The sequence below is a fragment of the Choloepus didactylus genome, chromosome 15 (genome assembly GCF_015220235.1).
Source record: "Choloepus didactylus isolate mChoDid1 chromosome 15, mChoDid1.pri, whole genome shotgun sequence".
Lineage (NCBI taxonomy): Eukaryota > Metazoa > Chordata > Mammalia > Pilosa > Megalonychidae > Choloepus > Choloepus didactylus.
Genome location: NC_051321.1, coordinates 80,274,254 through 80,295,589, shown reverse-complemented (window position 1 = coordinate 80,295,589; position 21,336 = coordinate 80,274,254). Strand labels below are relative to the sequence as shown.

General features: G+C 36.8%; 1 protein-coding gene across 9 annotated transcripts in view; it reads right to left on the bottom strand.

The window, feature by feature from the left end:
* The window catches only part of CCSER2 (coiled-coil serine rich protein 2), a 310,783-nt gene that overhangs the window by 151,350 nt on the left and 138,097 nt on the right, over positions 1–21,336 (bottom strand). For all 9 annotated transcript variants that reach the window (XM_037803774.1, XM_037803769.1, XM_037803768.1 and 6 more), the window contains 3 exons: positions 15,897–15,980; positions 11,534–11,620; positions 9,475–9,564 (listed from right to left, as the gene is read on the bottom strand). In XM_037803774.1, coding sequence (XP_037659702.1) covers positions 9,475–9,564; positions 11,534–11,620; positions 15,897–15,980 — 261 coding nt within the window. The remainder of the gene's footprint in view (positions 1–9,474; positions 9,565–11,533; positions 11,621–15,896; positions 15,981–21,336) is intronic.

Genomic DNA, 21,336 nt, shown 5'->3' with positions numbered 1-21,336 from the left:
AACAGTACAACTCTACAGTCGATTTGTTCAAACACCACAATTGCATGGAACTTTGAATAGGAAGTGAGATACGGTAGGTTAGTATAGGCTGGAGTGAAATAGTGACACATCCTAGAGTAATTTGGGCAGATAATAAAAAACATATTTACAGCCTCCTCCTCCCCAGCTCCGACGATCTGGGGGATCCTGGACTGGTGTTGATGTTGCCATAAACATTGGGACTGGTGGTTTGATGTGCTGAGCCCTCTAGCTGAGCCCTCTAGCAAGGGACTTGCCCTTATGAAGCTCATTACCACAAAGGAGAGTCTAAAGTTGTATGTAATGGTGCCTAAGAGTCTCCCCCTGAGTACCTCTTTGTTGCTCAGATGTGGCCCTCTCTCTCTCTAACTGAGCCATCTCGACAGGTGAACTCGCTGCCCTCCCCCCTACGTGGGACCTGACTCCCAGGGGTGTAAATCTCCCTGGCAACGCAGAGTATGACTCCAGGGGATGAATGTGGACCCGGCATCGTGGGACTGAGAGTATCTTCTTGACCAAAAGGGGGATGCAAAATGAGACGAAATAGTTTCAGTGGCTGAGAGATTCCAAATGGAGTCAAGAGGTCACTCTGGTGGACATTCTTATGCACTATATAGATACCACCTCTTAGGCTTTAATGTATTGGAATAGCTAGAAGTAAATACCTGAAACTACCAAACTCCAACCCAGCAGTCTGGACTCCTGAAGACGATTATATAGTAATGTAGATTACGAGGGGTGACAGTGTGATTGTGAAGACCTTGTGGATCACACCCCCTTTAGCTAGTGTATGGATGAGTAGAAAAATGGGGATAAAAACTAAAGGACAAATGGGGTGGGATGGGGGGATGATTTGGGTGTTCTTTTTTCACTTTCATTTTTTATTCTTGTTCTGGTTCTTTCTGATGTAAGGAAAATGTTCAGAGATAGATTGTGGTGATGAACGCATAACTATGCTATCATACTGTGGACAGTGGATTGTATATCATAGATGATTGTATGGTGTGTGAATGTATTTCAATAAAACTGAATTTAATAAAAAAAGAAAAGAAAAGAAAAGAAAAGGGGAATGAGATTCTGTGTTGGCAAGGTCAGCCAAGAGTATGTGGGATGGAAGATATCTCTGAAAAAATAAAATCAACCACAGCTTTTAACGACAAGAAAAAAACAAAAAAAAAACAAAAAAAAAACAAATAGAAAGGTAACAATCCAAACGTTATAGAGTTTTAATAACAGAAGCAGTCTCATCTGGTTGGTAAATTTCTGTTTAATGTGAGATGGTTCTTCATGGTGTCTATTCTCCCTCACTGCAATAAGAAATAAACTTTGACTGGTTTGACCACAGGTATGTTCTGATGGTCTTTGGCTGCAGGTCATTGCCATTTCCCTGCCCTGAATGATCAAGATAGCTATATTTGTTTATGAATTTTAGGACTGGGTAAGAGAAATGGTATTATTTTCTGCTGTAACATGACAAATACTTGTTACTTGTTACTATCATCAAACAAGCTTCATCTGCAGTGATCACTTTTGACATTAATTTTTTTCTAAAACATTTGTAGAAATGTTTTTTTAAATTACATAAGAAAAGAAATAGTTAGAATGCTCTAGCAAATAGATGCCTAAAAAGTTATCACTCTACTAACACAGACAAAAAGAGGAGAAATCTTTTATTACTTATTTTATTAGGTCTTAGAGAAGCTGATTAATTTCTTCTAAAAGGTTGGTTTGACCATGCTGCTTCTTGGATAGCTGAGAGGATCATCCATTTCTCAATGACTATTAACATTTAACTCCAAGAGTAAATCTGCCTACACCCTCAAAGAATAAGTCAGTAAATTAAACTCTACATTAACAAATGAAACAGATCCCAGCAGTGGAAAACTTTTGTTCTATCCCTTGTGTTCTAATTATTCTGCAGGTGAATTTTGTTTCTTTCAGTGGATACTTTAAACAGAGTTTCAAAAATGACTTCTATTGTACTGGTTCTTGGTACTAATTTAGAAACTTAAATTTATGAGCAGCTAAATTATTCAACTGCTATAATCTCCATATTTTAGTGTCTCAACCCTTTAAGAACAATTCAATTTTTCAATTATTGGTTTCAAATTTGTCCTTGAAAGTTACAGTATTATTGTTTATTCAAAGCAGTATAAAACATACACATAATAGAATTCTTAGTGTGTTGTTATAAACATATGCATGGTAATGCAATGTCTCAGCAACACAGGTGGCTCCTGCCAGCCTTTAGCTCATTGAAACATAGGCTATATTCAATGGTCACATGTCTAATACTGATTAAAACATTAAATAAACAAATAATTTAAAAATAACTGCATGACCAGGTTATAAATAATTCTTGTTTAAGCACCAAAGTATATTTTACTTAAAAATACATTCATAGGGGTATATTTTAATAACTAAATAAAAGACCTTGGCAAAGAAAGATATCAATCATTTAATTCCCTTTTGAATAATAATGAAAAGTCTCCCCAATTGGGAGAAAATGGCAAATCTAAGCTTAAGATCGATACTTGAATCTCACATAAAAATTAACCAATAATGTCACACACTTCTAAATCAGAAAAGCATATTGTCTAATAGAAAAAAAGGCCTTAGGAGAGATTACTCATAAGACAAATCTTTGGGTTACACTCTTCCTTTCAGATAACATTCTATCCTATTTCCCAGGTAAGGTAAAAAGGAGCAGGGTTCTTTGCCAGCACAGTGAACACGATTGCTAAGAATTAGATAAACTTCTTCTCTGTGAATTATAAATGCTTGTTGTGGTTTTTGTGATGCATTTGTGATCAAGTTTTCTGACTTTGTATTTTCTATTTGGTAAACAGCTCTGACAGATACACACTTGACTACAGATTTTCTAAGTATACGCATAAAGTCTAAATCCATAAATCTGAGGTGTGAGAATCTAACTCAAAGCACACAAAGGATTGCTGATAAGGCTGAGTGTATTCCAGTTGTTGAATCCACATAAATTATATATTGATATATTAAATAAACTACAGCATGGCTTAATCTTCTATTCAATACTAGATATCAATTACAACAGAGCATTTTGAAATTTATATGATATCCTCTTTCTTTGCCTCTTTGCTATCTAGAAAGGAGTCAGTTAAAGGGCCATGTGCTCAATGCACATCCTGAGGTTTAACTGGTAAGCACCAGGATGCTGTGCTGGTTTGGAGCTGTTATGTACCCCAGAAAAGGCCATATTCTTTTAATCTATTCTTGTGGGTGCAGACCTATTGTGGGTGGGACCTTTTAATCCTGTTATTTCAATTGAAATGAAACCCAGCCCATTCAAGGTGGGTCTTTATCTTCTACTGGAATTCTTTATGAGAGGATAAAAGGCAGAGACATTTGGAGAGAGCAGAGAGAGAGAGAAATACCCTGGAGATGCTAAGAGAGAACCCACAGATGCCCAGAGAGAAAGCCACTGGAATCAGAAGGACCAGAGATGCCGCCACATGCCTTGCTATCTGACAGAAGAACCCTGGATACCAGCAGCCTTTCTTCAGAGAAGATATCCTCTTGTTGATGCCTTAATTTGGAAATTTTCATGGCTTTAGAATTGTAACTTGTAACTTAATAAATCTCCATTGTTAAAAGCCAACCCATTGCTGGTATATTGCATTCCGGCCGCTGCAGCAAACCAAAACACCACCTTTCACACTGACCCTGGCCTAACAGTCTGCTTATTTCTACACTCAAATTTGAGAATCATCCAGGCCAGGCCATTACGACAGGCCAGTAGATCCTTTGTGTCCATCTTGCTTTCCCTGTTTAGAGCAATGAGGAGATAAGTAATAAGGGAGCTCTTAGTGTGTGTGAGGACAGAAATGGTTTCTTTTTGATATTTTGTTTTCTCTGCTTAATTTAAGATGTTCAGACAAATGCTCTGAGAAAGGTATGCATCAGGAAATATTAGAATTTACTGCACAAAATAACTCTTCAAACCTTCAATTAACAATTTTAAATGTTTTAAAACAATATTGAAAATACATAAAATAAACTTATAAATCAGTCCAAGATAATACTTGCAAGAATATGTTCATATATGAAACAGAAATGTCCATAGTTTTACAAATCTGTGTGTTTAAAAATAAATTGATTCCTCACATAATCACCATCGTCCTGCAGTATTCTTATTTCCTTCAACTATTTTTGTGTTACTATTTAGGCACCTTCCACATTGTTATGTTTCCATAGCTCACTTTTAGTTCTTTTTCCTCTTTTTCCCTACCTCGATCTGAACTCAAAATTCATTTTCCTTTATGTCTTCCCAAAATTGCCTGTACTGACCTCCTCTTTACTTATTAACCCAAGTGAACTTTCCAAAATCCACTTAAGCAGACATTATAAGCTTAGAGCTGCTCTGTTCAATATGACAGCCACTAGCCAATGTGGCTTTTTACACTTAAATTATGTAAAATTAAATCGAACTAGAAATTCCATTCCCTTTTTGCACTAGTCATATTTTCTAGTGCCCAATGTGGCAAGTGGCTACTAGAAAACACAGAGTTCTACTTGACAGCACTGCTCTAGAGGACCCTTTCATTCTCAACTCTGGAACTCAGTCCCACCGTGTCTGCCTTTTTATAATGCCTGGCTCCAGCAATTTACACCACTAAGCTATACCTTTCCCAAGCAGAGGACAGCCTCTGTCCCCTTCATTCCAAAAGCGTGAAAGTGCTTCATGCTAGTTCTCAATCAGGAAAAACTGTTCTCAAATCCAAACTACATGTAAAAGTGTCCTGTAATATGGATATAACATGTCTTAGGCAGCCTATAGTAATAGAATCCATTCTCATACCCTAAACAAACAGCATTCAGCAGGTGATTAACGACTATTCCTTGCTAGGGTTCAATTTCACATACAACACCCAAACTAAACCCAAAATAATTTTGAACTTTTATTAGTACAATTCCAACATCAAAAGTGCCTGTATCATGAAAGCCAGATGTTACTACAGGCAGAAAGACACTCCCTGAATGTGAGTCAAAATATATAATCACTACATACAAGCAGAGGTTGGAAATATAAGAAAATAGCACAAGAAAATGGTTCCTAGGACAGGTGGAAGGAAGACAAGATTTCTAAGGTAAGAAAACATCACAAAACAGGAATTGTCATAACAGAAATAGTTGGCAGGGTCCTCCCAGTACCACCTGAAGTGACGGTGTGGGGATCAAGAGAGGAGCCACTTCTGGCTGCAGGCAATTCTCTTGTAGAGGGAAATATCATGGGCTGTTACAACCTGACGCCATCCAACATCTGAAACCATACAACCTAAAGTCATGGCTACCAAGCTATGTTCTGCTCATAACCTAGCTTGTGGCGGCACAAATCTGAGCAACTCTTTCAGAAAAAAGATGTGGCAATGTACTTCAAGAATCTTACAAAGGACCACACTCTTCATCCAGTAAAGGAATTCATTCTTGACTGATGACATGCAATGCCTCACTTGATCTTGGTTATGCAGACAAAATAATGACAACAATCTTCAAAACAACCTCCATCATCACAACCACCACCTAAGCAGATTAAAACACATCATGTAGAATGTAATTCCTTCTAGACAGACACAAGAGCTCTGTACTCACGCACATCTACAAACATTACAGACAAAAATCTGGAAGGCCATATATGAAATATTAATAATTGTATGATTTGAGCTAATTTAAATTTTCCTTAAATTGCTTTGCTTCTTTATTACTTGCTATAGAATGAATATATTATTACTTTTCAATAAAAAGAGACCACAAGGAGAAAGCCATTATAGTGTTTCTCTTTAAGCATATATTGTTTTGCTCATTGTCAGTCATAAAGTACCCTTATATTTTTTCTCCTTCTTTAAGAAGAGGTATTGAATTATATCATTGTCTCTTTTGAGAAAATGACATCAGATTTACTTAAGCAACCTACTATGTAAACAGATTTCTTCATTCTAACATTGGATTTAACCTAACGTGGTTGCAGAGGATTTTTCTTTCATGCCCTTACTCAAACTTTGCCTTTCTAATCATGAAGGTTTTCTCCCAAGAATTATAAATACTACAAATATGGTAGTGATAATATGGATTACCATAATGGACTGCTAAGGTCTCTACTACATAGACTAAACCTGGGCATATTTTTCTCTCTCAAGGAAGTAAGTCCCTATCTGTAATGATTTCTTACTACAGTCAGGCCTCTGTCCTCTCTGTCCAGACCTATGACATGTTTTCTTCTCTCTGATCCTTCTAGCCCCTTGCCTCATGCAGCTCTTCAAAAGGGGGACAACTATGATATTATCTACAAGTTAGAAAATCTGGCTTCTCTCATAAAAAAAAACTGCTCTATACACATCATGTGAGTACTTGTACAGGTCACTTCACATGGAGCAAAAGAGGGTGATTAGTATCATTTAGGCACTTTGGATGCTTCCTGAGGGCTGGGACTGTATCTTCTCCATGTTTACACTCCCAGAACAGGTCAGAACAGGATTTGCTAGATGACTGGGTATCTGCTTTTCTTCCTTTCCTTCCTTCTACTGCCTATTTCTTTCTATTATTTCTTTTTGATTGTCTATTTCAAAGATCTCATTTGCAGCCATGAGGTGATACGAAAATTTCCTTGGATAAATCTATGAAGAAAACCTACACTGGGCTCAATATATTTAAATTTCCATTGTCAGTTACTATTGGTGGCCTAACACTCTTTTTCCTCCTGAGGTTTGCCTAAGATGTGGCTACTGCATTTTTTTTTTTTTTTTCCACCTCCGAAATGGCTGCCAACAAGTCTTACAGACAGTATCCCTCTCCCTCATGATCCTTGTCCTTCATGGCAGCCAGATTTCTTCCTTTGCTTCCAGAAAATGTGCAGAGGAGATATTCTCACATGCTTCACAACCCCCCAAAGTAGATTCTACAATCCTCAAATTACTAATAGACAGTGCCAGGAAGGACATTTAAATTCCTCAAGATATTACAGGGAATGGTGAAGAAGAAGGAGTCAGATTATAACTTTCAACCATCACAAAGCCAAAAAAAAAAACTTACTTACACTAAACTTGGGGATTTTTAATATAACATGTCATAATTTCCAAAACTACTGCCTAACAAACTAGATGCTGCCAAAGTAGAATCCCACTGTATAACCCACCCCCATTCCCATTATCATCTTGTTTAAACATATTGGGTGCCTGCTAAGAAAAACATTAAGCGTAAAGTACAACTTTTTAAAAGAAAACAAAGAAAGTCTTTGTCATTATAGTAAGTAGCTCCCAAAATAAAGTAATTTCTTTCAAATGCAACCTCTCATGTCCAAAGAACCAAAAAATCAGAGAATAAACATATTAATAATTAACTAAATAAATACTTAACTTAGTAAAACTACTTTTCCAGAAATTCCTGGATAAAAATTTGAATTCTACCTTAAAATGAGTTTTAAAACTAACTTCCTCTCCTCCCCAAAACATACATCTATGCTCCAGCCCAAATCATGCATTTTCTGTTGTCTAAACATATCTTACCACCTCTATGCTTTTACTTACACTGTTCTTTTGCCTTCTCCCATTTCAATCTGCAAAACCTTTATCAATCCTTCAAGGATCCTCCATGTGCATCTGGAAGAAGGAACTTTGGGCCTGGCAGTCAGGAGTCCTAAGTTACGGTACTAGCTCACCCGCTTAATAGTTATAGAAACTTTATAAAGCCATTTAATTTTTCTTATTTAGAAAACAAAGATATTGGGCCAGGTGATTCCTACAGTAATAGATACGGAAGCCTGAAGTCTGGGTTTGCTAGGGGATGATAGCCCTGGAAAACTGACCCTCCCTTCACCTAAGATCATATTAAAACCAGCTCAGGAATGTACTGGGATTGTTTTACATCAGTTACTTTGACCTGGTGAGCAGGTAGACCAATAGCCGGTTTCCAGAACAGTGAGGTTGAGAGAGCCAGAGAAGGTATAAAGACATTCAAGAGCATGGAAAGTGAATTTCCCACATGTAATGAAACTATCAATCTACTTAATAAAATCATCAGATGATATATATATCTCTGTGGGAACTCAGTGAAACCTAAAAAGCCCACATTTCCATCTAAAAGCATGGAGCATGTTTTTGTTTTTGTTTTTAATTTTGTAACTGCCTTCAGACAGACATGTTTCCATATCTTTTGACATTAAAGAAACTTTACATCATCCCTGTCTATTAATGTCTTTCAGTCACATCACAACTGATTACTAAGAAAGTCCCTTCTGTGTTTGCTTGCTGTGATTCAAACACTACCATCACCTTCTTCCACAAGCTCCCCAGTTTCTCCAACAAGACTTTCTCAATCCTGTGGTACTCACAGAACAAACTGCACTTTAACTATATTATATAATGCACTACCAGTTCCTTTAACATGCATTTATTAATGGAAGAAGCATTATTCATCTGTATATTTCCTTCCCCAATTCCTTACTTCTACTCCAAGAGCCTAATATCTGGGATAGGAGATGCCTACCAAACTTCTATTAAATAAATTAATTCTAAGCATAGTACTTTATACATGTAGAGCACACACAAAAAATAATTGTTATATGAAAAGAAGCAAGATAAATATTTTATAAACTTTAAAGGCCTATAGTTAAGTTCTATAAAAAGGGATCACTAATTACATTAACCATTATATTTCTCTATTCATTTTTGTTACCAAGATACCTCTACTAAATACAACGCAAAAGAAGAGACAAGGCCAGCTTACCAGGCATTCTTTTAACAAGAGAAGTCTACTACCTGCCACTATACAATAGGATAATTACGACTGATGGCCATAATGATGATTCTTTGGCTCAGACATCTCCTCTACAGACTTCTGAAGAATTCAGATTAAATCATGGTCAGTGTATTCTTACTTCTAAGTATGTTTTGAGATATCTACATAAAATATTTTTGAAAAATGACAAACAAGTAGACTGCACGGCTACTTTCTACTGTTTAGAAGAAACCATTCCCTAACTATGCCTAAAACATAATATTTACTGTCTTAATTCATTTATATTTTCTAACAGCCTTAATGTTTATTTAAGTAATTATAATAGAGCAAATCTGAAAGGTTTCAACAAAAAACAGAATATATGCTACACCATATATTATTGGACTTCTGTTTCTTTTAGGGCATGTAGAAATCCTACTCTCATAAATACATGCAGTGAGAGAAGACTAGACACTCAAAACAAGCTACAGCTTGCAAAAATGGAAAAGCTATTAAATGCACATTCATTTATATGAGACACACAAGAGAAGCTTTAGAAAGCACACAAACATCTAAGGGACAAGAAAAACTTACCTAAAAACAATCAACAGCCAATCAGATTCAAAATTATTAGAGCTTAGAGTAAAAAGGGTGGAAGAAAACATCAAAATACTAAATGGCAGGGGAAATGGCTAAAGTTCTGTTACTTACAGGAATTCTTCTCCAGGGTGTTTGGGTATATTTATCGGCATATGTGCATTTTTCCTCTTTAGATTTTTGGTGGCAGTTACACCGAGTTGCCTGAAAAAACACACCAATTTTTACAATGGTGTAATTCTGTATACAAACATACACACACAACTAAAATAATTAGGGTTTTTTTTTAGGAAGGACAAAAAAAAGGGGTCAAATGTTGCAAAATAGAGTTCTGGCTACCTTTACCAAAAACATATGTGGCTGGACACAAGCGTCTATGGCAAGCTCAAAGTCTATTCCAATAATCTCTTACCTTATTCAGAGATTGGGTTCTAGAGCCAGCCAGTAACACTAGAATTTTGAATAGTCCTGATTACCCTTGACAATCTCTTATATTATCCATAAAGCACAATATACATAATCTTACGTGCTACATAAATAAATGTAGAATATACGGCCATTTACATTGTATAGCAAACACAACTTCAAAATGTGCAGCATTTCCCCTAAACTCTTAAAAGTACTACAGTCACTGCTGCAAAGGCACCTTCCCCACACAGTTTCTTAATGGCATTCTGATGGGACTCCACTGGATATTAAATGCCACCAGTCAAACAAAGTTTTCTGTTCACACATGCTGTGCAAGGAAGCCTCTTTAATGATATGCTGACTTTATTGGATTACAATATTTTGAAGGGTCTCTGCCCTTTGACAAGATCCCCCTGACCCTCACAGTTCACAAATGAATTCCTTATCCCTGAGTCTACTCAAAGCTTACTAATTTATGGAACACAAAGTAATGTATCTATTTTATAAACTTTAGTCTGTCAAATAATCATTAATTAATAATAATTTAAAAAGACAAGACTGATAAATTTTCCTTTAGTGTAAAGCTGGGATATAGCCATTATATTTGTTAAACATCCCCTACGTATAAAGATGAAAACTTGTTTGGATATAAAATGTAGGGATCTTAACCTTTTTTTCTGAAGCACACTAGAAACAACAATTTCTTGTGCTCTATAATATACTTCCACAAAATCTGAAGCTTACCTGTTGCCTAATGCTGTCTTTTTTCTTTCCTTCTTTTAATTACTTTCCCATCCCTCTGAAAGCTGACTGGGTACTTGTCTTTATCATTCAAATATAAACACTGTCTTATTATTTTCCTTTCTATTTTTGGCAAGCTGTCAACTTGTGATATTAGGCTTTTGGTGTTTTTCAGATTTGTAAATGTTATTTGTACTGTTAATCATAACACGTGTTGACTGTTCTCACTATTATTTATTCATAAACTGGGTCTCTGAGATCTGACTACAACATCTTAGAGTTCAGTATATTAGTTTATTCTTTAAAATAAACCATGCCTATCCTTTATATTATGACTGAGACTAATATTTCCCAAAATGCTGAATTGTATTGCAATACCAATACAACAAAGATTGTCCTTTGACTGCCTTGATATTTATGCCTTTGTGCTCTGTTTATTCTGGTCTTTTATATCATTATAAACTAAATCATAATTAAATTCCAGACAGCATATATATTGGTTTTTCACATGAGACTAACATTTGAAATAGGAATAATTATAAAATTATAAAGACTCAAATTTATTGACTCTTGAGGGATATCTCTAAAGCATCAATGCAGAAGAAACATTTTCTTGGAAATACTACTCATGCTAGCAGACTGTCATACAGAATGCCTGAATACTCAGTCTCATTCTGCTCAGAGAGAGAGAAAATGTCCTGTTCTCAACTCATCAGCACCAGTTTCTTTAAATACACCTGAAAGAAAACCAGTTATCCTGGATTGATAAAATAAATGTAAACTGGTTCCCCAAAACAGAAGCCACTGAAAACTGATGCTAAAGAATCCCTTTTTTCACTGAAAAATGAATTTTTAGACTGAAAGTTAAACAGCATACTTTCAGAATGCATATAATCTAAAAGTAATACATTTTGAAAGCCAAAAATCAAGTTAAGCTCCAATTCTGGCTCAGAGTTTTATGAAAAATATATATTGCCTCACTTGAAAAGCCTCCATTTTACATTCTACATTACATAATACTTACAAGCTGATGTTCTAATAGTTGAATTTTTTCATCTTTTTTCTTTATTTCATCTTTAAGTTGTTTTATTTCATTCAATAAATCTTCATTCTGAAATATTTTTAAAAATTTAAGATGCAATTAACTGCATTTAAAATATCCTAATGAGAAGTATTAAATCGATGATAACGATGCCACAAGAAATGAACTGTTCATTTACGGAAATAAATCCTTATAAAGCAAATTGTATATGACAGGTATTAAAATATAAAAATGAAAAAGCATCACTTTCGTCTTCTAAGAATTCACTGTCTAGCGGAGTCTGACATGTACAGATTGGGCAGTAAAGGCAACCACAGCTAACATTTACTGAGGACTCATCACGTGCCAGGAACGAAGTACAGGTGGGTGTGTAAGCACATGATGTGACAACAACCCTGGGGTTGATACTATTTATCCCCATTTTACAGATGCAGAGACTGTGACATAGGCCACCCAGCATGTAAATCACCCACAAAACTAACTTCAGCTTTTGTTTCAACTTTTCTTAACAATAGATCAGAAATAGACATTTTACACAGGCTTTAACATATCACAAGCATCACAAAGCAATGGGGAAGAAAAGATTTTTTTAATGCTGTTATGTAAATTGCAATTGGGAAAGACTGTATCATATATAAAAAAGTCATCTCCAGCTGAATTTAAAAAGACTTTAGGAATTTTAAAAAATCATAAAGCAATAGAAAAATAATATGGATTGCAGCTCAGGGAGGATACATTTCCAAGCTGTGTGGCAAATGAAGCTACCATGAAATAGAAATATATTTGATGAACGTAAAATTTAAAGCTTCCATACAATTCACATTAAAGTTAAAAGCTGGTGAAAATCTATGCAAATAAAACAAAGTATTTATATCTGAAGTATATTAAAGCCTGTTCAAACATGTAAGATCATTTTCAAGGCCCCACAGACAAATACACAGTCCTCATAAAGATGCATACAATTGGTAAAATGTTTCATTTGACTTGCTGGAGAAACATAAAGTATTGAAGGCATTTTATAGATATTAAACTGGTGGAGGGGGCATCCTTAATATTAGCAAGATTGCAGGAAAAAATGGTCAATCATCAGACACCACAACTGACCTTGCAGGCAAAATGTACTGAGACTCATAAACATACTTGGCCTCTTTGATTCAATTCTCCTACTCATAGGAATCTATGCCAAAAGAAAATCCTAAATATGATAATACACCAAGATATTAACATTTAAATGTTAAAAAATCTAAAAAATTATGTCCTTCATTCCTATAAGGGGACAGGTGAAACACAATGCAGCAACCTGATAGAATACTACACAGCTGTAATTCATTAGTCATTGCTAGGTTCTCCCGGTGTTCTAAGAAATGACCCAAAAATTAATCAAAACACAATGTGGCAAGAACATTCATAGCAAATATGTATACAGCATTTCCTACATGACAGACACTGCTATCCAAGGATTTTACAGATAAAAACAGGCAAAGGAGAATACATCAGGAAATGGGTAACTATACTGGAATCTTAAAGGATGTGCAGAAGGTTATGAAGACCAAGAACTGTGGCAGGCTTTAGGTTTTAGGATAAGGTATAGTAAACATTGCACAAAAAATAGAGTAAGGAAAGGGAAAGTATAGCATATCTCGAGCTATAAGCAGTGATGCTGCAGTACAAAGGCTGGTTAACAGCGGGAAGCAATTTGGCTAGCCAAAGGGGCAAGGGCCAGATCACAAAGGACAATGGCATAGTCTTAGCCAGGGACTGACAGATGGATCTGCATTTGAGATATTTGGAGGACAAGTGTAACAACAATAAAACTGGGCTGGTGAACCAGTTATCAGGATATTATAATACTCCAGAAGAAAGTAGGAGCTGGCCCAAGAGAGTGATAACAGGGATGGAGATGAGGAAAAGATATCAAAATTAGAAAATTTTGGTGATTAACTGGGTGTGAGAGAAGAGCAGAGAGGAACAGTCAAGAGTGACGTCTGTATTTCTACCTTGGGATGACATGACGATGTGGTAAACGGTTGTGCCAACAAAAGAAACAGAAAATAAAGGAGGAGAAAGAGCCCAAAGAGAAAAATATGTGAGTTTTAAATTCACTGTTAGAGATACCTCTGGGTGAAAACATACAACGGGAAATATCCAGTGGGCAACCAGATTCCCAAGAATGAAAGAGAGAGATTACAAGTTACCAACACATATGTCATATCTGAAATCATGACAGTAGAAAGTTCAAAGAAGACTGGACTAAATTTAAATCTAACGTCAAAGAAGAAGAGGAACCCACCAAAGAGAAGGAAAAAACTGTTGAGAGATATGAGGGATTCCAGAGAGAAGTGACCCAGAAGCAAAGGGATGAAGTATCTAAGATGAAGGGCATCCAATGTCTACAGCTTTACAACCAGAGGCTATTTTCATTTTTCTAGGTTTCCACATTAGCTGGAAGGGGATAAGGAGAGTCAAGGAAAGCTTTCTTTGTTTACTTGGTTTACTGAATTTAAGATAGATGAGAAGTGTAACTTTATAAACTGAGGATGAAGCAACAGTAGAGCAAAGCACACTGAAGACACATGAAAGAGGAGGCATAGAGGGTTAGGTCCTTAAACATCGGAAGAGAGAGTCACGAACTCAAGAAGAAAGGGTGGTTGTTTTCCACACCACGATGACCACTTTTCCCCTGTAACTGGAGCAAAGTGAACGAGAATGACAACGGGTAAGTCAGCAGGCAGGATGGCAAGGAGAAGATCTTGCCTGATGGACAAATGGCTATCTACAGAGATGGAGAAGCGAGAGGGGAATCACAGAGGGAGTCGCTCTGTGGTAAATAAAAGGGTAGGTTGGTGGCAGGTTGAGGTCTCCATGACAGGATGCAGGAGACAAGGAACAAGAGATAAATACCATGTAACAATATGTTTATTATGTAATATTAAATGAAAAAAATAGAATATAAAATTACATCCATACATGAGAACTATTTGACAGACAAGACAGACTAAAAAGGAACATGGAAATGAAAACACGAGTGGAAGCAAAACAAGTTGGGATTATGAATTTTTTTCTTTAAAAACAATTTTTTAAATGTAAAAGATTTTTCAGAAAAAAATTTCAGAAAAAAAATTATCTTGGCTTTTAAAATCTGTCACAAAACAACAACAACAAAAAGAAATAAGAGATCTAATAAGGCAATGGTTCTCGACTGGGTTTGTACGTAAACCTTTTCTAAAAATACAGATGGCCCCCTGTAGACCTGCTGAATTAGAATATTATTATACTGACAAGATGATGGAGGTCCAGAGACAGGAAGCGTTATGTCAGGAGCAGGTAAGTAACAAGTAAAAAAGCTAACACTAGAATAACCAGATGTGACTAATATTCCAGGATCTTTTGATTTTGATTGTTCTATATACAATCTTCTTCCCAATAAGGCACTCCTCTCCTATGAGAAAACTGCTTTCTTGTACCCCTAATATCAGACTTGACCACTTTTTTGGTCAATGTAATATGAGAGGAAGTGATATATGCCACTTCCACACATAAGCTACACGTGGTTCTGCCAATATTCTTTCCCTTCAGCAACAAGAAGAATATGTCTCAGGAGAAGTCCTGTACCTTCAGCCTGGCATCCAAAATGAACAAGACAAATGAAGCAGAGTCACAGCTGATTTGCAGCCAAAGATGTAACATAAGTGAGAAATAAACCTTTGTGATTACAAGCCACCAAAGTTTTGAGGTTCCTTATTTTTGCAAATGACTAGTGAAGGCTAGCTTATATGCCCTGAAAATAGGGTGCCAAGGCAAATAATAATTTAACTTGGAAACATTAAATAAATCAAAAATATCTGGGTATGCTTTAGAAATATTTTTAAAAGGGATTTCTTCATCTAAAAATAAACTTAAAGATAATAAGAATTATAAAAATATACTTTCAAACACTCACTAAGACACATCTGAATTCTCTGATTGCATTTTCAGTTATATTTCCAAACAATCTCATTTTAGCATATTTCTTCAATGTTAAGATTATATATGAGAAGTACCTGTTCCCAATTTTAATCTCTAATTCGTAGTCATATTTTTAAACATATTTTTAAAACTTATTTATAATGTATAAGCAATGGTTTAAAAAATAGAATTCTGTACCAGTAATAATACAGAAACAAATTTTCCTGATGAAAGAAATTCAAATTAAAACATAATAAAGCAACAAAAGTTAAAAGCAAACCCGGTAACAGCCAGACACCAAAGTGGAAGCTTTTCATAAATTTATTATTAAATGTTTTGTTATTGTTTTATAAAATTTGAGTAAGAATTTTGAAAAATTCAACATGACCATCTGTCATACCTTATATATTTGATCACCATCTTCTGGCTCTGGACTGGATGGCAATGACAGTTGAACATCATGCAGTGAACCACTCCCATCGTGCTGTCAGAAAGGAGAGAAGAAAAACACAAATATTAATAAAATAATTGTAGACATTCAGTTCAACCTGAATTCACCCCAAACCAAATGACAGCACTGCAAAGAGAGGAGCAAATGAGAAAGATTTCAGTAATCTCCTTTTTATCCCTTTGCACTGGTAGAAGGAAATGTGGATTAAAAAAAAAAAAAAAGAAGCTGGGGCAAGAATAACAGATGAAGCAGGGAATTTCCTAAAGAATGTTAAGTTTATTTCACCTAAGAAGAATATTTTGGTGTAGATGTAGTATTGGGGAGATGTAGGAATCAAAAATAATATTAAATAACTCAGTAAGGCTTGGCCTCAGAAATCATTTGATTAAAAATACTAGACACAGGAGGACTCGGGCAAGATGGCGGCATAGAGAGGAGTGGAAGCTAAGTAGTCCCCCGGAACAACTACAAAAAACCAGAAACAACTAGTAAATAATCCAGAATAACTGCCAGGGGACAAACGAGACCATCCATTCATCATACACCAACCTGAATTGGGAGGAATGCCCGAGAACACAGCATAAAATCGGTAAGTAAAACCTGCGTAACCAGGTCGGGAGACCCCCTCCCCCATAGCCCGAGCTGCGGAGCCTCGTGGTGCCACAGAGAAGCTCTCTCCCAGCAAGCGAATACAGCTCAGCTGAGCTCCAACTGGGGTTTTAAGTAGCGAGTGTGAACTGCTCACTACAGGTACGCAGCCCCAAAAAACAGACAGAGGCTTTGGGTGACAACTGACCTGGGAGAGCCGGAGGGTCGCCTTGACTGGGTCTGAAGGGGACTATCTGTTTCTTTTTTGGACTATCTGTTTCTTTTTTGGCTCAGTGGAGAAAGCCCCAGTCATTTTAAGTTTCCAGGGCTGTGACTCTGGGAAGGGCGGAGACAGCACAAGCAGAGAGCAAGACCATTGAAATGCTAATGACCTCCACCTGGGGGCTCTGTCTTCTCTAGGAGGAAAGGGGTGGGGCCCTTTCCATTCAGAACCAGACCCCAGAGCCTGGGGGAACAGGGCCATACCTCCTCACACCAGTCAAGAATTATAGGCTAACAGGCATCACCTGCTGGGCAGAAAAGCACAGTGACCTGAGGCATCAAAGGGTGGAGCAATTTTCTAAGACACACCCGCAGGGAAACCAGATACTGAATATTTCTTCCCTCTGGGACCTGAGCCTGTTCTGGTCTGGGAAAACCTGATTTGGATAACCAAGGAAACCATGCCTAGACAACAGAAAATTACAACCTGCACTAAGAAAAACAAAGTTATGGCCCAGTCAAAGGAACAAACGTACACTTCAACTGAGATACAGGAATTTAAACAACTAATGCTAAATCAATTCAAAAAGTTTAGAGAAGATATTGCAAAAAAGATAGAGGCTGTAAAGGAAGCACTGGACATGTATACGGCAGAAATCAAAAGTTCAAAAAACCTACTAGTAGAATCTATGGAAATGAAAGGCACAACACAAGAGATGAAAGACACAATGGAAACATACAACAGCACATCTCAAGAGGCAGAAGAAAACACCCAGGAACTGGAGAACAAAACAGCTGAAAGCCTACACGCAAAGGAGCAGATGGAGAAAAGAATGAAAAAATATGAGCAACGTCTCCGGGAACTCAAGGATGAACCAAAGTACAATAATGTACGTATCATTGGTGTCCCAGAAGGAGAAGAGAAGGGAAACGGGGCAGAAGCAATAATAGAGGAAATAATCAATGAAAATTTCCCGTCTCTTATAAAAGGCATAAAATTACAGATCCAAGAAGCGCAGCATACTCCAAACAGAAGAGATATGAATAGGCCTACGCCAAGACACTTAATAATCAGATTATCAAATGTCAAAGACAAAGAGAGAATCCTGAAAGCAGCAAGAGAAAAGCAATCCATTACATACAAAGGAAGCTTAATAAGACTATGTGCGGATCTCTCAGCAGAAACCATGGAGGCAAGAAGGAAGTGGTGTGATATATTTAAGATACTGAAAGAGAAAAACCGCCAACCAAGAATCCTGTATCCAGCAAAGCTGTCCTTCAAATATGAGGGAGAGCGCAAAATATTTTCTGACAAACAGACAATGAGAGACTTTGTGAACAAGACACCTGCCCTACAGGAAATACTAAAGGGAACACTACAGGGTGATAGAAGACAGGAGTGCGTGGTTTGGAACACAATTTTGGGAGATGGTAACACAACAATGTAAGTACACTGAACAAAGGTAACTATGAATACGGTTGAGAGAGAAAGATGGGGAGCATGTGAGACACCACAAGAAAGGAGGAAAGATAATGACTGGGACTGTGTAACTTGGTGAGATCTAGAGTATTCAACAATTGTGATAAAATGTACAAATATGTTCTTTTACGAGGGAGAACAAGCAAATGCCAACCTTGCAAGGTGTTAAAAATGGGGAGGCATTGGGGGAGGGATGCAATCAACGTAAACTAGAGACTGTAACTAATAGAATCATTGTATTATGCTTCCTGTAATGTAACAAAGGTGATATACCAAGGTGAATGCACATACGAGGGGGGGATAGGGGAGGCATGTGAGACACTTGACATTGGTGGTATCGTCTGATTCTTTATTCTACTTTGATTTAAGGTTATTTTTCCTTTTGCTGCTTCCTAGGTGTCATTTTTTTTTTTTGTTTCCTCTTCCTTTTGCCTCTCTACCTTCTTTGACTCTCCCTCCTGCCTTGTGGAAGAAATGTAGATGCTCTTGCTTAGTATGAGCAGAATGTTCAATTAGGATGAACTTAAATGTTTGGAAATGAACAGGGGTGTTAGTAGCAAGATGTGAGAATAACTAACAGTGCCGAATGGTGTGTGAATGAGGTGGAAAGGGGAAGCTCAGAGTCATATATGTCACCAGAAGGAAAGTTGGAGGTCAAAAGATGGAAATGTATAAAACTGAATCCTATGGTGGGCAATGTCCATGATCAACTGTACAAATACTAGAAATCACTTCATGAACCAGAACAAATGTATGACAATACAATTAGAAGTTAATAATAGAGGGGCATATAGGGAAGAACTATATACCTATTACAAACTATATACTACAGTTAGTAGTATTTCAACATTTTTTCATAAACAGTAACAAACGTACTATATCAATACTAGGAGTCAACAATTGAGGGGGGTTGGTTAGGGATAGGGGAGGTTTAGAGTTTCCTTTTCTTTTTTTCTTTTTTCATCTTTCACTTTATTCCTTGTCTGGAGTAATGAAAAGTTTCTAAAAATTGAACAAAAATTAAGTGTGGTGATGGATGCACAGCTGTATGAGGGTACCCAGGGGCAAGTGATTGTACACTTTGGATCTTTGGATAATTGTATGGTATCTGAACAATCTCAATAAAAATGAAAAAAAAAAAATACTAGACACAGGAGAATACATACTGCATATTATATGTAGTCCAAGAATAAATAAAACTAATCCATGCTGATAGAAATTAGAAATCAGAAGAACAGTGGTTGAGTCAGGGGAAGGGTTGACTGGGAAGAAGCAATGGGGAACCTTCTAGGATGCCAGAAATGTTCTGTCTTAACTATATGGTGATTATGTGGGTACCTAGATATTAAAAGTTCAACATGGACATTTAAGATCAGAATACATTAAGCACTTTACTGTATGTTTGCCATACATCAATTAAACAACACTTTAAAACTTAAACATTCTGTCCTAAAACAAGATATCAGACTTGAGAAGATAAGGTTGAATATTGATATTACTGAGTCCTCCTCTTCAAGAAATAAACTAATAATAAACTAAAATGGTTGTCCAGGTCTCAGACTAGCTTCTGTAATGTGTACACTCAGGACAAATTTAGAGAGCAGGCAAAAACTTTGAAAACAGAATGGACACCAAAATCACAATCTAAAGAAGGTTATCTGAACTTTTAGCCTGAACCTGTTACAGCCCAAGGGGTCTTGTTGCCTGATGCACACAGAAGTCAATACTGTGACACTAGGATTTCAAGAAAAGAGTTTATTACAAAGCAGCCCAGCAAGGAGACAGAAGCAGAACTCAGATCTGTCCCCCTGAGCTGAAGAGTTCTGGGATGTTTATACAGTTTGAAGAGGGAGTGACATAGGATGGGGTGAGATGATATGCGTTAATGGTCAGTGCTAAGTGGAGCATGTCCTGTTACAAATCATGCCAGTTCAAGCATCGCATGTTCAAAAACAGCAGCTTTGCATGATGATTGAGTCGTTTTACTAAACAGTAAATAAATATAATTAGGTATAGGCTACTTCAGTTTAGTGCTTCTGTCCGCACATGCCTCTGTGGCTAGAACCGGTCAGAACCAGCTTTAGCAGGTGCTACAGGGGAAAAGGAAAATAGGAACTTCTCTTGTAGTAAAGCATGCTTCTTATGAATAAACATAAGGAGGTGGGAGTTCTAAGAAAATGGAAATGGAAACTGGGCAGTCAGAAAAGGAGGGGTTACTTTGGAAATAGGGTTAGGAGGTAGTGATTTCAAACCCAACTAGGTTGTTTGCCTGTTAAAACAAAAATATCAATATTCTCCACTGGATTCAGAACCAGACCCCAGAGCCTGGGGGAACACGGCCATACCTCCTCACACCAGTCAAGGATTATAGACTAACAGGCGTCACCTGCTGGGCAGAAAAGCACAGTGACCTGAGGCATCAAAGGGTGTAGCAATTTTCTAAGACACACCCGCAGGGAAACCAGATACTGAATATTTCTTCCCTCTGGGACCTGCGCCTGTTCTGGTCTGGGAAAACCTGATTTGGATAACCAAGGAAACCATGCCTAGACAACAGAAAATTACAACCTACACTAAGAAAAACAAAGTTATGGCCCAGTCAAAGGAACAAACGTACACTTCAACTGAGATACAGGAATTTAAACAACTAATGCTAAATCAATTCAAAAAGTTTAGAGAAGATATTGCAAAAGAGATAGAGGCTGTAAAGGAAGCACTGGACATGTATACTGCAGAAATCAAAAGTTCAAAAAACCTACTAGTAGAATCTGTGGAAATGAAAGGCACAACACAAGAGATGAAAGACACAATGGAAACATACAACAGCAGATCTCAAGAGGCAGAAGAAAACACTCAGGAAATGGAGAACAAAACAGCTGAAAGCCTACACGCAAAGGAGCAGATGGAGAAAAGAATGAAAAAATATGAGCAACGTCTCTGGGAACTCAAGGATGAAACAAAGTACAATAATGTACGTATCATTGGTGTCCCAGAAGGAGAAGAGAAGGGAAAGAGGGCAGAAGCAATAATAGAGGAAATAATTAATGAAAATTTCCCATCTCTTATGAAAGACATAAAATTACAGATCCAAGAAGTGCA